The sequence below is a fragment of the Grampus griseus genome, assembly GCF_964374135.1.
Source record: "Grampus griseus genome assembly, chromosome: 3".
Lineage (NCBI taxonomy): Eukaryota > Metazoa > Chordata > Mammalia > Artiodactyla > Delphinidae > Grampus > Grampus griseus.
Window position 1 is genome coordinate 126,376,365 of NC_139019.1, and position 16,408 is coordinate 126,392,772.

Here is a 16,408-nt window from a genome sequence, read left to right on the forward strand (position 1 = left end):
AATTCCTGTATCTAAGTTTGTGGAGATTTGCTTTGCAATGCTGTAGAAGTTTTCAAAACCAGAGATTCTAAATCCTTTAAAGAATTTTAATAAGAAGTGAGTATGGTTTATTGCAAAAAAAAAAGATTACACACGTAAACAAGAACCACTTAAAAATAAATAAATAAATAAACAGAAGGAGCACCTTTGCGCAGGCATCACAAATCATGAACTAGTTCAAAACACAGTCTACAATGGAGAGTGAGGCAAGAGGGGCAGCATAACACAGTGGTCAAGAGCGTAGATTCTGGCATCAGAATAGTTGGGTTTGAATTATGATTTCTGATGAATGGAAACTAAGTTACTCTTTGTTTCTGTTTTGCTTTATTTTTGGTATCTTGATTTTCTTTTAGGTATAAAGGAAAGGAATTAAAGACAATTTTTGTTTGTTTTCTTTTGACGATGGAAAGTGTGTGCTGACTTTCAAAGCAGCTTTCTGGTTTTAAAATGTTGATATCAGCCTTTCTATAAAGATGCTCTCTTATTCGGTCTGGTGAAAAGATTCTGAGAGGAGGGTGTGATGACAATAGCATGCATTGGTAAAGAGATAGGCCATGATGGATGTGCTACCTATTACCAACAAGATGATGAAGCTCCTCGTGGTGAGAAAGAAGTGCAGTCCATTAGGAGACTGGAAATGACCCCAGAAAACCATCTCAAGGATTACCTGAGATCCCCCACAGCTCCAGATTTGCAAAACTAGCTCCTGGACAGTAACAATGATTTCCTAGAGAATTCTGTAAATTTTCAGTCTCCTCACCAAGTCAGAAATACAGTATTTCTCTATCGCAGAAATGTATCAAAACCTCTGTAGTCCAGTTAGAGCACAAGCCATTAAAATGTAGAATCCTTAACATCCTCTTTTTTCTACCCACAAAATTCTCTTTCTAAGTCACATTTGCAGATGAACCCTTGACATATTTTCTCACGTTGATCATTTTTTTAAAGTTTTTTTTAATGGCCAATTTTAAAGTCTTTTATTGAATTCGTTACAATATTGCTTCTGTTTTATGTTTTTTGGTTTTTTGGCCATGAGGCATGTGGGATCTTAAGCTTTTGCACAGCAAAGGATACCATAAACAAGACAAAAAGACAACCCTCAGAATGGGAGAAAATATTTGCAAATGAAGCAACTGATAAAGGATTAATCTCCAAAATATACAAGCAGGTCATGCAGCTCAGTATCAAAAAAAACAAACAACCCAATCCAAAAATGGGTGGAAGACCTAAATAGACACTTCTCCAAAGTAGATATACAGATTACCAACAAACACATGAAAAGATGCTCAACATCACTAATCATTAGAGAAATGAACATCAAAACCATAATGAGGTATCACCTCACACTGGTCAGAATGGCCATCATCAAGAAATCTAGAAACAATAAATGTTGGAGAGGGTGTAGAGACAAGGGAACCCTCCTGCACTGTTGGTGGGAATGTAAATTGATACAGCCACTATGGAAAACAGTATGGAGGTTCCTTAAAAAACTAAAAATGGAACTACCATATGATCCCACTACTGGGCATATACCCAGAGAAAACCATAATTCAAAAAGAGACATGTACCACAATGTTCACTGCAGCACTATTTACAATAGCCAGGACATGGAAGCAACCTAAATGTACATCAACAAATGAATGGAGGAAGAAGATGTGATACATATATACAATGGAATATTACTCAGCCATAAAACGGAAAGAAACTGAGTTACTTGTAATGAGGTGGATGGACCTAGAGTCTGTCATACAGAGTGAAGTAAGTCAGAAAGAGAAAAACAAATACCATATGCTAACACACACATATGGAATAAAGAAAAACAAAACAAAACTGGTACCGATGAACCTAGTGGCAGGGCAGGAATAAAGATGCAGACGTAGAGAATGGACTTGAGGACACAGGGGAGGAAGGGGAAGCTGGGACGAAGCGAGAGAGTAGCATTGACATATATACACTACCAAATGTAAAATGGATGACTAGTGGGAAGCTGTTGCATAGTACAGGGAGATCAACTTGTTGCTTTGTGACAACCTAGAGGGGTGGGATAGGGAGGGTGGGAGGGAAGCACAAGAGGGAGGGGATATAGGGATATATGTATACATATAGCTGATCCACTTTGTTGTACAGCAGAAACTAACACAACACTGTAAAGCAATTATACTCCAATAAATAAATAAATGTATATATATATATAAAAGAAGGGGAAGTTGAGCTTTCACAGATCTTCCGACTATATCTCCTTGAATACTTATCCTGTTGGCATTTTTAGCTTATTAATGTAACTATTTTTAATTTGGTTGAATTTTTATAGCCATTGAAATGGAAAAATATTAAAGCTAAGGAATAACATAAGAACAGACTTTGTTCATCTATTGTTTTTACTGTTTTAGTAATATTAGTGTTGAAAATTTGAAGTTTGTTTAAGCATACTATAAGCAAAATAATTTAGTAATTCTGCTAACGTGGTTGGGGAACATTATTTTCAGTGTAAGATGAAATACTAGTAAAATATTAAGGATTTTATGAAAAGTATGAATGGAACAGTACAGACTCACAATTTAAAACAGTATGTTCTGATCCCTTTCCAAGTCCACTGAAGGTGGTCTAAACTTAATGACTGGGGTAGTATAACTAGGCATTTTCTTAACACTGTATTTAGAAGAATAGATGTTATTATAATGAACTCTATCAGCTTTTAATGTCATGTTTTGTGGGGTTTTTGTCTTTGAAAAATCTTCGCATAATGAAAGTCACAATTACTTTGTTTTCTTCTAGAACTTTATAGTTTTCACGTTTACATTTATGCGCATGACCTTTTTCATGTTGATTTTTAGATATAGTATGAGTATGAGCTAGGAATCAAGAGTTTTTTGTATTGCTTTTTTCGCATATGGATTTCCAAATGTTCCAGCATTGTTTGTTGAAGACTACCTTCTGTCCATTAAGTTACCTTGACAACTTTGCTAAAAGTCTGTTATTCATATGTGTGGTTTGACTTCTATATTGTTTCATTGACCTGTCTATTCTTATGCCAATACTATATACTTGATTACTCTAACTTTATAATAAGCCTTGAAATCAGGTAATATGGGTCTTCTTCTTTCTTTCCAAAGATGTCTTGTTTATTCTAGGTCTTTTGCATTTCCGTGTACATTTTTGAATCAGATTGTCGAATTCTACACAAATGTCTGCTGAGTTTTTTGTGGGTGATTGCAATAAATATATAGATCAATTTGAGGAAAACTGATATCTTAACAGTCAATATTGAATCTTTCTATCTGTAAATACAGTATATCTCCTCACTTTTTTAGATATTTTGTGAAACCCATTTATCAGGTCTAGTAGATTTTTTTGTAGTCTTTGAAATCTTCTGTGTAGAAGACCATGTTATCTGCAAATAAAGAGAATTTTATTTTCCTTTCCTGACTGTATGCTCCACCACCCCCCCACTCCACTCCACCCCCCACCTTATTTTGTTTTCCCTACTGCACTGGCTAAGATCACCAGTACAATATTCACTAGGAAGAGCAGAACAGACATCTTTAACATTTCCCAATCTTGGGGCACACATTTAGTCTTTCACCATCAAATATGCTAACTTTAGAAGTTCTATAGATGTCCTTCAACAATTTGAGGAAGCTGCCCTTTATTCCTAGTTGCTGAGTTTTTATTCTAAATTGATGTGGAATTTTTGTCAAATAATTTTCCCCCATCTATAGAAATGACCATATAGTTATTCTTTTTAGGCTATTGGTATGTTGAATTATACCAAAATTTTTTTGTACATTGGACCAAACTTGCATTCTTGAATTAAACTCTATTTAGCCATGATGTACTTTTTTTTTCAAAATATTTCTAGACTTGATTTGCAAATAGTCTGTTAAGGATGGTTGTGGCTATGTTCAGGAGAAATACTGGTCACTAATTTTTTTTTTCTTGTAATGTCTGTCTGGCTTTAGCATCAGGATAATGGTAGACTCATAAAATATGTCAGGGATCCTTCCTCTTCTCTTTTCTGGAATAGATATTGTAGAATTGGCTTTTTTCTTTTTAATTTAGTTGTATTCAAATCTTTTCAATAACTTTTAAGTATCTTTAGAATCTGAATATGCCTACTGCTTCTTTTTCTTGCCTCATTGCACTGGCTAGCTCCTCTAGTAAAAAGCTGGAAAAAAAAAAAAGCTGGTGAAATGTTAAACCAGGAGGTGCTAAATCTGAAATGAGATTTTTATAGAAACCCATTATCAGATCAATGAGGCTGCATAGGAGCTGTAACAGTGGAAGGATCAAATGGGAAGTCTATGAGGTGGGAACTGTGAATCTTTGTTAAACCTATATAAGGTCCATACCTGTCACTATATAAAACCCCCTCTTCACTAAATTTCTCTATATTCCCAATATGATCCCTTGTCCTTCTCATGTCTCCATAAGAGCCAGTTAGGACATCTTCTATGAGGAACCCTCAGAGTAGCTCAACCCATGAGGTGTACTCTTAGGCCTTCTATCCCAGATCTGAATGGCCAGTTATATCTGATGACAGTGCTATCAACTCAGTGTTAATAATGAGACCAGAAATTTGCCCACACAGGTTCTCACATCCCTCTCCATCAGGTATGCCCTCTCCCCTGCAGAGATTCTCACCCAGTTTCATAATAGATAGTTCAGCCATGCAGGAAGGGGATAAGGTGGGCATGAAATGTGAAGGAATCAAGTAGGAGCTAAGGGAAGAACAATGTGAACATGGGCAAACCATGTTTTACCATATAGACACCCTCATCCTTGCCAGGTATGCTCTCCTGCAGAGCAGCTCCAGCAGGAGTCCTCATTTTAAGTCGCTCATGCAGGAATATGTGGGACCACAGGAAATTTTAGAGGTATTAAGTTCTCAAATCTATGGCAGGCATGAATTCTTACCCCAAGAGTTTTCCTTTGTTAGGTGTCCTCAGTTCCGGGGAGAACAGTTGCAGCTGCAGGACAGGGGTCATAAAGGAACTAAAGTGACATTAGACAGGGTCTTTATGTGCAAACACAACGGCTTATATAAATGTATGTAAAAAATAATAAAAGTATAATAAAATCTCACTTTAACATACCAGGAATCAAGACTACCATGGTCAAAGACAGTTAAATCAATCAGTCATAGGAATGGGGTACATAAGCAGAGTATCCAGACTGCAAAGCAAGTTCAGATGTATCATATTACTCTTAGCATCCTGTTATAGGACAATAGAAAGATGAAAAGAACTAACATTAACTGAAAGTGTGCTCTACACTGTACATTTATTTACCAATAAGAAAAAATATTCAGATGGGTAAAGTAGGCTTGCCTGAAGTCACACAATCTTTTGAGTAGTTGAGCCAGGATTAAAACCCAAACCATCTGGTTCAGTACTAAAGTCTTTCCACTATACCAAATTCCCAGTAAGAGAGAGTAAAGAGGAGATTTGGTCAAGAAGCATCAATTTCAAGGTCCAGGGTCCTTCCAGAGATACAGATCAACTTATATGCTTGAGATGGGAAAATGTACAATTATCACCTTTACTGAATCTGATCAACCTATCTTTCCATCTTTGTATAAGAATTTTACATGTATATTTAGGGATCATGTTAAGCAACCCCCCACCCTTTTTTTTTTTTTTTTTTGACTGCTCTGCACAGCTTGCAGGATCTTAGTTCCCTGACCAGGGATTGAACCTGGGCCACAGCAGTGAAAGCACCAAGTCCTACCACCAAGGAACTCCCAAGCCCCTCCTTATTAATACAGTTTCTAGGAATTGATTTTTTTAACTCAAGTTTTCTTCATGTCCTTTATAGGGAATTACTGTACATGGCCAAAATAATGGCAAGCTAATATTAGCAATTTCACAATGTGTTTATTGTTATGGTATAATAAGGAATATGTAATTTGACAATATTCTATATACATAATTTGTTCTACTGACCATTCAGTTCATGACTTTAAAAGCTTTACATGCCATGGTGAAATGTCCTTCATTTATGTAATTATTTCCCATCATCTTTGCTGAGTTAAGTATCACCACACTACAGACATGAATTCTCTTGTAAAATTTTCTCTATAAAGATGTTGTCCACAAATTTATCAAATTAATCACGTTTCTGTTGTTTATTAAGGCTTGAGCTAATATTGAAAGCTTGTCTGTGTTTTTAGTTTATTATGATTTTACCACTGCTGTGAATTCTCTGATGTACAGTGAGTTGTGATTTCTGGATGAAGGCTTTCCCACATACAGCACACTGATAAGGTCTTTCCCCTGTATGAATTCTCTGATGTAAAACAAGGTCTGATTTCTGAGAAAATGCCTTTCCACATTCAGCACATATATAAGGTTTCTCTCCTGTATGAATCCGCTGATGCCCTGGGAGGTGAGACTTTTGAGAGAAGGCTTTTCCACATTCAGTACAAACGTAAGGTTTTTCTCCTGTGTGAATCCTCTGATGTCCAATGAGATGTGATTTCTGACAGAAGGCTTTTCCACATTCACTGCATTTATAGGGCTTTTCTCCAGTATGCGTTCTCTGATGTATAATGAGCTGTGACTTCCGGGAGAAGGTCTTCCCACATGCAGTACATTCGTAAGGTTTCTCCCCAGTATGAATTAACTGGTGTGTAATGAGTTCTGTCTTCCTGCTGAAGGCTTCCTCACATTGAGCACATTTGTAGGGTTTCTCTCCAGTGTGAATCCTTTTATGTATGATGAGGTGGGACTTCTCACAGAAGGCTTTTCCACATTCAGTACATTCATAGGGCTTCTCTCCAGTATGAGCTCTATGATGTATAATCAGCTGTGACTTCTGGGAGAAGGCCTTACCACACTCTCTACATTCATAAGGTTTTTCTCCAGTGTGAATTCTCTGATGTATAATGAGGGGTGATTTCTGGGAGAAGGCTTTTCCACAGTCACTACATTCATATGGTTTTTCCCCAGTATGAACTCTTTGATGGATAATGAGGGATGATTTTTGAGAGAAGGCTTTTCCACATTCAGAACATTCATAAGGTTTCTCCCCAGTATGAATTCTTTGATGTACAATAAGGTGAAACTTCTCACTGAAAGCTTTCCCACATGCACCACAATTGTATGGTTTTTTCCCAGTATGAATTCGTTGATGTACAATGAGCTGTGACTTCTTAGCAAAGGCTTTTCCACATGTAATACATACACAGGTTTTCTCCTTAGTTTCAACATTCTGATACTGAATAAGGGATTGTTTCTTGCTGAAAATGTTTCCACACTCATTATCATCACAGGGAATTACTCGATTGTGAATTTTCTCAAGATCAGGATTGGACACACCATGGATGGATGATTTTCCACATGCAAAACTCTCATCAGGGTTTTTTCCTGAATTGCTCTTATTACAACTAGGTAGGTCAATACTAGATTTCAAGTCATTTTTAAATGTATCACAGTTATGAGGTCTTTGTCTTGAAGTGTCTGACCCTATGCATTCTTGAAATATTTTGCCCAATGCATTATATTTGTGGTCTGACTCCACAGTCATTGTTTTGTTGTTGATGACTGTTACTTGCCTGAAAAGTCTGTTTTTCTGACATCTCTGTAGGTGGCCATCACCTTGACAGACTTTTAATATGGAGTAAAATGAACCATCCTTTGTGACTCCTTTCAGTATCTTATTATGGAAGGAAACAGACCCCAAAATACATGATTGGGTGTTGTCAAGGTTACTTTTCCTGTCTAAAGGAAAGAAAGATAAAATAAAACAGTCATAAAGAATAATTAATAGAATGCAGAGGAGTATAAAAAATGACTGATCCAATGAAGGTGATGAACTCAAAACAGGGATGAGACAGGCCATTTCATAAGACAGACAGCAAATAGTATGATGAGGTAAATGGTTAGACAAGGATGTTAAAGTGAAATATTTATGGAAAAACTATACCTAAAGGAGATAGAAAACTATCTGAGTTATTATCACTCTAATCTTGGATTACTCTTCTAGAGTCTTCCCATTTCTCCTGCTTTCTGAAGGGAAATGCTTTTCACCTTTCAAATGCGTTTATTTTATAATTTGCTATATATACTTGACTAGTATTATCCTGCCACCACTAGCCAAAGAAACAAGGTCTCTTCTGTATTCAAAATACTTTAACTCTCCTCAGTCTACTTTCTTAAATAACGACTAATACAAACAGTAGAAAAACCCAAAATCCTGCTGTGGATTCAGTATCAGATTCACACCAAGAATCCAAGCTTGAATTCCACAGTTCTCCATAAATTCTTTCTCTACATTATCAAATAAAACTAGCAAAGTTCTCCCAGAAAAGCCATATTTCCCTAACTTCAAGGTTTTGTTCATATACTCTTCATGCCCACCCCCCATCAACAGTTTGTCTTCACCTTCCTCTCTCAGCATCATCAATACTCAATATATCTTTCAAAGCAGCTACAGCTGCATGCTCTGAAAAATGCTTTTTCAAATTCTGTTTCGTTTCTTTAGACTCTAATTTTCTCTGAACTTTTAAAAACAGTAGTAGTATTTGACATTTAATTCTGTAATGCAACCTGTGTTCTTAGAAGGAATTTGCCTTCTATTGCCTATTAAGCCTTTTCATAAAATGCATTAAATATATATTAAATATATTAAACAAATATATATTTAATACATAATATATACACATACAATCAATAAGAAATAGCTATCCCCTATAAAGGTTCACAGTTATTTAATTGATTAATTATTTGTTGAATGCCTACTAAATTCTCAGCATAGGAACAAAGAATAAGAGAATTCACTAAGGAGAGAAACATAAGCCTCAGGCATCAATCAATTAAAAAAAAAACCTGATATTTCACTTCCCTTGTCGCCCATCTGCCTGATCTTCATATGGATAGATCCAATTTGGTATGTCTCTCTTTATGATCCATGGATCTTCTCCTTGTTCCAACTTGGAGATGACATCTGGTTTGGAAACTGGATGCCCTATTAAATGGAAATCAGAGGAAATGGGATAGACTGCACAGAAGGCAAAAGAGAAGGTGCAGTTTAAGGAGGTCTACAATGAAGTAGTACATTTGGCCCTCAGCAAAGTAATTACCTCCATTGGGGAAGGTACGAAGATCATAAAAGTCATTATATATGTCAGGAACCACCTAACCGCAGAGACTGATAAGGAAAGGCACTTGATTGGACAAGTCTGAGTTATACAGGGAAGTCATCCTTACCCATTGAGACCAGGTGGCTGTAGTTCTCCAGCATCACATCCCTGTACAGGGTCTTCTGAGCAGGGTCCAGCTGCTGCCACTCCTCCTGGGTGAAATCCACAGCCACATCCTTGAATGATACTAACCCCTGTAACAGTATATTCCTGTTAATCTAAAGTGATCATTCTTATCATCTCTAATATAGTATGCAAAACTATACCTACATCTAGTTTTGTATCAGAGTATTTGGGAGAACCAATGTAAAATCCTGCCTTTGGCAAGAAGACCCAGACAGTACAGGAAAACAGAAAAGGTAAATCATAAAATGCCTACCTAATACAAATGGTAATTTAAGGGCAGCATTAAAGCAGCTGAGAGGAATTTTGGAAAACAATTCAAGTATGTAATAATAAAGAAACAATTACTTAAATTTGATGGAATAATATACAGCTCTTTCAACATGTGGAAATACTTACATGAAAGAATAAATGAAGAAAAACAGCATAAGTTAATATGTACACACTGAATATAACTATGAAAATGTATCTCTGTGCACTAATAAATTAGAAAAGAAATAGCATTACATAAAGATATGAGTTTAATATAAAAAAAACACACAGCTGAGAGGAAGATGTATTATTCAATGAATAGTACTGAAACAACTGGACAGTTAACAGGAAGAGAATAATGTTGAAGCCATATGTTAAAGGATGAATTGTATACCCTGAAAATTCATAAGTTGAAGTCCTAACCCCTAGTACCTCAGAATGTGACCTTATTTGGAAATAGGGTTACTGCAGATGTAATTAGTTATATGAGGTTATTAGGGTGGACCCTAACCCAATATGACTGAGGTCCACATCAAAAGAAGAAATCTGAACAGAGAGAGACACACACACAGAGGGAAGACAGTATGAAGAGACATGAGGAGAAGATAGTTATCTACAAGCCAAAGAGAGAGACTTGGAACAGATCCTTCTCTCACAGCCCTCAGAAGGAACCAGTCTTGCTGATACCTTAAGTTTTGACTTCTAGTCTGCAGAACTGTGACACAAAAAATTTCTGTTGTTTAACCCACACAGTGTGTGGTATTCTGTTAGGGCAGCCCTAGCTGCCATAATAAAATACATCAATTATAACTAATACAATGATATCTTATGTCTTGGAAAAGAGAAAAATATATATTCTGGATGGAGTAAAAATTTAAACTCTAAAAATACCCAAAATTATATAACAACAAAACAAAACCTGGCTGGGAAGATTTTTATTAATAATTTTTTTAAATTAATGTATTTATTTTTGGCTGCATTGGGTCTTTGTTGCTGCACGCAGGCTTTCTCTAGTTACTGGGAGCAGGGGCTATTCTTCCTCGCGGTGCACAGGCTTCTCATCGCGGTGGCTTCTCTTGTTGTGGAGCATGGGCTCTAGGGGTCACAGACTTCAGCAGTTGTGGCACGTGGGCTCAGCAGTTGTGGCTCGCAGGCTCTAGGGCGCAGGCTCAGTAGTTGTGGCGCACGGGCTTAGGTGCTCCGCTGCATGTGGGATCTTCTTGGACCAGGGCTTGAACCCATGTCCCCTGCATTGGCAGGCATGTTCTTAACCACTGCACCACGAGGGAAGCCCTTTATTAATAATTATAGAGAAGGATTTTTAAAGTATAACACATAAAAAAGAGAAAAGCCGCATTTAGAGAATCAGAGAATGTCAGAGTTCTTGAAGATTCTAATCCAATCCCCTCATTTCATAGGAAAGAAATCTTAGCTTCTTCTAAATCTAACAGTTCTCCTATATATATGCAATAGCTAGGAATATAATGAAATACATCAATTATAACAGCAATATTGAAAAACACACTTAAGAAATATGCAGGAAACATTCACGAGAAAACTATAACAAATTATTGACATGACACTGAAATAAAGGACTTGGGTAACTGCAGAGCCAGAGGTGTTTCTGGAGGGTAAACTATTTTAATTATGCCACCATTATGTATGTTCATAATAGTTGTCACCTAATAGTGGAATCTGAGTGATTTTTATTATTTTAAACTACTTTTGAGGGTTTTGCCCTAATTATTCCATTATTATCAAATATTGCTTTCAGAATGAAAAAAAAATTAAATATCAACATTCCCCTGCTTAAAAGACTCCTTTGGGTCCATCCTTGCATATATAATTAGTCTCATCTCAATGTTAAGGTTTCTCTCACCCCACATCAAGTCTCATATTCACACCATCAAGCTGCCAAGCATTCAGTTTGTTCCCATAACAACCCCTTTAGTTTTCCCACTTTACATATGAGAGAATTGAGGATTACACTGGTTAAGTCACTTCTTGCCAGAGGTTACACTGAATATATGACTGATTAACTGTCAGATTTAAAAGCGGGTGTCCTGACTCAGTAGCTGGGTTCTTGACCACTGTACTTATTCCACAATGCCTTCCTTGATACTGTAAACAAGACCTTTTATATTTTATTACCTTAATGCCGCCTTCAGACAAACTTGCCATGAGACACCCTCCGCTTTAGTTTTCTTCAAATTCTCAGCCTTTTCTACTTTTTCAAATGCTGTTTCCTATCCTCATCCTACTTCCTTCATGATCCAGAATTTAATAATCTTTTAAGACTCTTATCCTTGACTTATTTATAAAGCTGGCTGCTCCCCCTTATCGACTATAAAAGTCCCTTGCTCCCATGTCTATTATAGAGCTTTTATGTGTTAATGTTAGTTTCCACATCTGTTCACCCCATTTTTCTCTGCATTCTTCCCAAGAAAGAACCATGTGTAACTCTTGAGATATTTCACAGCCAGCCAGCACCTGTGACATATATTGACTACTCAAGAAATGTTTGCTAAAAAGGAATGAATGAAAATTATAGAGAATAAAATAAATTTCATGCTTAGTTAAGAACAGTTTTGTGCACTGTCAATAATATTCTTGTGATCTAAAGAACAGTAACATGAGGAAGATAAATGTAGAATGTAGAGGGAAACCATTCTGATAAGAAAATTAATAAACGTAATGCTGACATTCTAACTTTGCTTTATCAATGATACTAGAATGCTTTAATATACTAAATATGTATAAATTTTGTTAATTTTGAGTAAAATAGTGCATAATCAGTGGAAAATTGTACTTTCCAATCAGCTACAAGCAATTTTTACTGCTTGAGTGACTGGAAGAATGGAAGAGATGGAGGAAATGGAAGCGGAGTAGGTGTTAAGAGGGAGAAAAGAAAGATAGATACGTGTGAAAATGATGACTTCACTTCTGGACTGTATGGAAAAAATATAAATCTTTCTTCCTGAGCTAATAAGCAAGTTAATTAGCCATGATAGTTGGATTTATTGGGCCAATAAAAAATCCATTTTCATCTTTAAAGCAGCTCTAACAGAAATATAAAGCCAACCAGGTAAGTAATTTTAAATTTTCTAGTAGCAACATTCAAAAAATTATTTTCAATAATATATATTTATCCCAGTATATTCAAAATATCATTTCAACATGTAATCAATCTTTAAAAGTTATTAATGAATTTCTGCAATTATATCTTCAAAACCCACAATGTACTTTACACTCAAAGCACACTTCAATTCAGACTAGCCAATTTCAAGTGCTCAATAACCACATGAGGCTGATGGCTCTATATTGGACAGCACAGCTCCAAAGCTACTGAGACCCAAAAAGGAAAAAAAACCTGTCTTTTCACAATAGAACTCATTTGTTAAGCTCCACTGTAAAATATACATAAGAACTCCTAATGCAAAAGCTGATTCCAAGATTTGACAATAATAATGATGATATAATAATAATAGCTAATACTTAAATATAAAACAAACCATCCCCAGTTACTGTTCTAAGTGTGGTTTTTACTCAATTTCCACAACAACCCTATGAGGATTACAATCTCCATTTTACAGATGAAGAAACAATTCCAGTCCACAGGGTATATTATGGATCTGCTAAAATAATAAAGGAGAATTCTATATACCAGCATAGGAAGATATTCAAAATGCATACAAAAATTTTTATACTGGACAGTAAAGTTAAAAATCAAGTTGTAAAACAGAATGTTTACTATAACATTATTTTTCCCCAAAAAAGGAACAAGAAAGTAAGAGACACCCCTGGCACTGGTACTATTTTACACATGTATGCTCCATCACAAGGTTAGAAACAAATGGTTAATACTGATAATCTCAGGAGGAGGGGAGTTTAAGTTAAAAGGTCCCTCAGTGTTTAAATTTTTATCTTTTTGTATAGTTAAAGATTTTTATACCGTATATATAGTGAATATTGGCAGGGAGAAAAAATAACAGACTGTTAAAAACAGAAACACAGAGAAGGAACTAGCCCCAAGTTAGACAGTAATCCTACAAACTCTGAAACCATAGTAAAGGGTACAGAGCTTCAGTGACCCTTGCTCTCCAAAGCTCTGCCAGACAATTATATTTCAAGAACTACTTTTTGAAAGAAATATGTATTTTGGAAGACCATTCAAAACGTACCCATCCTATATTATCTAGACTTTATCAGTAGAGAAAGCTGGCCAATAGGAAGCCTCTATAATCAATCTGGTCCTCTGAAGAAGAGGTCAACTTTTTCAGTAAAGTATATATTTTACTGAAATTATATATTTTTACTGAAAATTATATATTTTTACTAAAAGTATATATTTCAGTCAAACTTTTTCAGTAAAGTATATATTTTCAGCATTGCAGGCCATATGGTGCCATTGTACTACAAAAAAAGCCATAGACAATATGTAAACAAATGGCATGGCTGTGTTGCCAATAAAATTTTATTTACAAAAACAGTTGGAGAACTGAATTTAGGCAATAGTTTGATGACTCCAGCTCTAAAGGATAAAGTTAAGGAGTTTGGCTATGACATTATGATAACTTCCCTCTAAAAGAAATCATTCTGTGATACAGCTACAAGAAATTTATAATTGCATTTACCACAGGAGTGTTGGTGAGAACACTGCACACTCCACCACCTAGAGAAAGACCCAAAAATGAAATCTTAGTCTTATATGGCAAGAAATAATTTCTTCCCATGGGAAATGTATCCGTCTACATATTACCTAGCAACTCTTTCTAGGTCTGGATCTTTATTTTGGCTGTCTTTCCCTGATCCTAATTTTAGCTATCTTCATTTTTCCATTTGATTGTATGAAGAACCAAAATAAGAAATTTAAGAAATTAAAAATTAAAGCAACTCACCTGGGACTTCATCATTTTCTGTTCTCTTCTAAAAAGGTAGATGCCTGAAAAGGCAAAATCGGTGATCAGAAAGATGTTTTCACAGATCAGACGCAGACTGCAGGTTCCACATTCACCAGTCTAGAAGCAACTACCACAGAAGTCAGGTAGATGTTAGGCCAACCTGTGGGAGAAGACTGTTCGGTCTTTATACAAAGATCAGCACGTATCATGTGAAGGAAGTCCTCTTGTGACTATGTACTATGATCATACAGAACTTGGACAAGGTTTTTTAATTTAATTGTATAGATGTGAACATATGTTTCCTGTTGATTTATTAACAATTTATTTTCTCCACTATGAACCAGCAATTCCACTCTAATGTTTTCATAAGGCAATACACACACACACACACACACACACACAAAGATGAAGCTCCCCGGCAATAAGAATGGGTAATGAGCAAATGAAAAACTGAGGAATGTATTCCCTTATTCCCCAGAAAGGAATCAGCAGCTGAATTCTAATAATCTCCCAAGAGCTCTCATATTTTCCTTCAACTCAGCAGACTTTCCTGCCAATCAATATTCATGGACCAAAATGTTAATTTTAAGATGTTTTCCGTTTAAATTTTTATTGCTGCTTTCAACAGTATGGTTGTCTGCATATAAAAATGGTGGTATGTTGGAACCACTGATACAACGGAATATACCCTAACGTAAGAAGGTACATACCTGGGAAATCCTTCTCAGTCCCAGGAGTCAGGTAGGTAAGACTTAACTGGTTCTGAGAAAGTGGGTGCTCCCATGATAGACAGACTGTTTTATATGGGGTATTCCAGGCTTTGTCAAAATAGATCTGGAAGGAAACAACCATGAGAAATAGTCATACTTATCTCTGGGCACCCAACATGTGTTCAATAAATGTTTCTTGAATAAAATATAAAATGATTTCTATAAACTTAGAAAGAGGTAGGACGAAAATCACACTTTTCATAATAATCCCATCTTTTTTGATTTGTTTGGTCTTGTTTCAAAATGATCATTTTTATACGGGGCACCAGACTAAGGGCATAATGGTTGAGAAGAGATTTGACCTTTAAGGTTGCGTATGACCTGTGGAAATTTTAATGTATGTAAGAAACAGTAGGGCTGATCATCAAGATTCCCTGATCCCGTTACTGCTCCCTCCAAATCTCTGAATCCTCGGACCTAGCAATCACATACCCCACAGATCTGCCCCATGCCCACCACATCACTGACTGCCACATGGATGCCCTCATCATTTAGTCCACAGCCTCCCTCACCAATCACTGATTCCTCAGAGTCCCCTAAATCCCTGACCCAGTCATCACCAGTCAGTCCCCCTACACACCATTTCTGATCCCACAGACAACCCCGTCACTGACACACCGTTATCCAATTACTAACCTCACAGCTCACCCCATCCCTGACTCCCAAATAAGCCCAACCCTAATCCTACATACCTTCCCCACCAGTGACTTCATCAGTCTCCAATCACTGATACTCACAGACCCCTCTCGTCCCATTACCAATCCAAAAGACTCACTCCTCACCACACATGTCCGCCTTCTGACCTGCAGTTCCGTTATCAGATCTAGAAACGCCCGTCACGGCTTAACCCGGGACAGCTGTCACATCCATAGCGGCGAACTCTCCCGCTTCCTGTCTGGGTGAGCAAAGCACTGGGCTCCCGGGCCTGCGCTGTTCGGTACCGGGCAGCTTTGCCCACTCCGCACCCTGGGCGGCTTTGTTCAGGAGGCAATATGGCCGCTCCCATGCGCTGTGTCTCAGTGGGAGCCGCCATCTTGAGAGGCCGGCCGGTTCCGTACAAGCAGAGGAATTCGGTTTATTCGGAGGCTGGGCTGTACCACCGCGGCAGCGAGGGGAGGGGGAAAAGATGACATAAAGGAGAATTATACAAACCAGTAACATGCAAAATTTTGCAGAGAGATTTT

At 36.8% G+C, this 16,408-nt stretch overlaps 1 protein-coding gene across 11 annotated transcripts in view; it reads right to left on the bottom strand.

The window, feature by feature from the left end:
* The window catches only part of LOC309821276 (uncharacterized protein), a 49,907-nt gene extending 33,724 nt beyond the window's left edge, over positions 1-16,183 (bottom strand). For 2 of the 11 annotated variants that reach the window (XR_014296591.1, XR_014296592.1), the window contains exons 1-8: positions 15,917-16,021; positions 15,165-15,288; positions 14,452-14,495; positions 9,246-9,372; positions 8,877-9,003; positions 5,982-7,753; positions 5,133-5,252; positions 4,954-5,006 (exon numbers count right to left, since the gene is read on the bottom strand). Coding sequence is in view for 1 of the 11 variants with exons in the window: in XM_082652464.1 (XP_082508590.1) it covers positions 6,205-7,753; positions 8,877-9,003; positions 9,246-9,372; positions 14,452-14,495; positions 15,165-15,288; positions 15,917-15,979 (2,034 nt within the window). In the remaining 10 variants the exon portion in view is untranslated. Of the gene's footprint in view, positions 1-3,103; positions 3,431-4,953; positions 5,253-5,402; positions 7,754-8,876; positions 9,004-9,245; positions 9,373-10,486; positions 10,847-14,451; positions 14,615-15,164; positions 15,289-15,916 lie in introns of those variants that run through there. The other 9 variants (XR_014296593.1, XR_014296586.1, XR_014296587.1 and 6 more) reach the window with 9 other exon arrangements.
* Between the last annotated feature and the right edge of the window lie 225 nt (positions 16,184-16,408).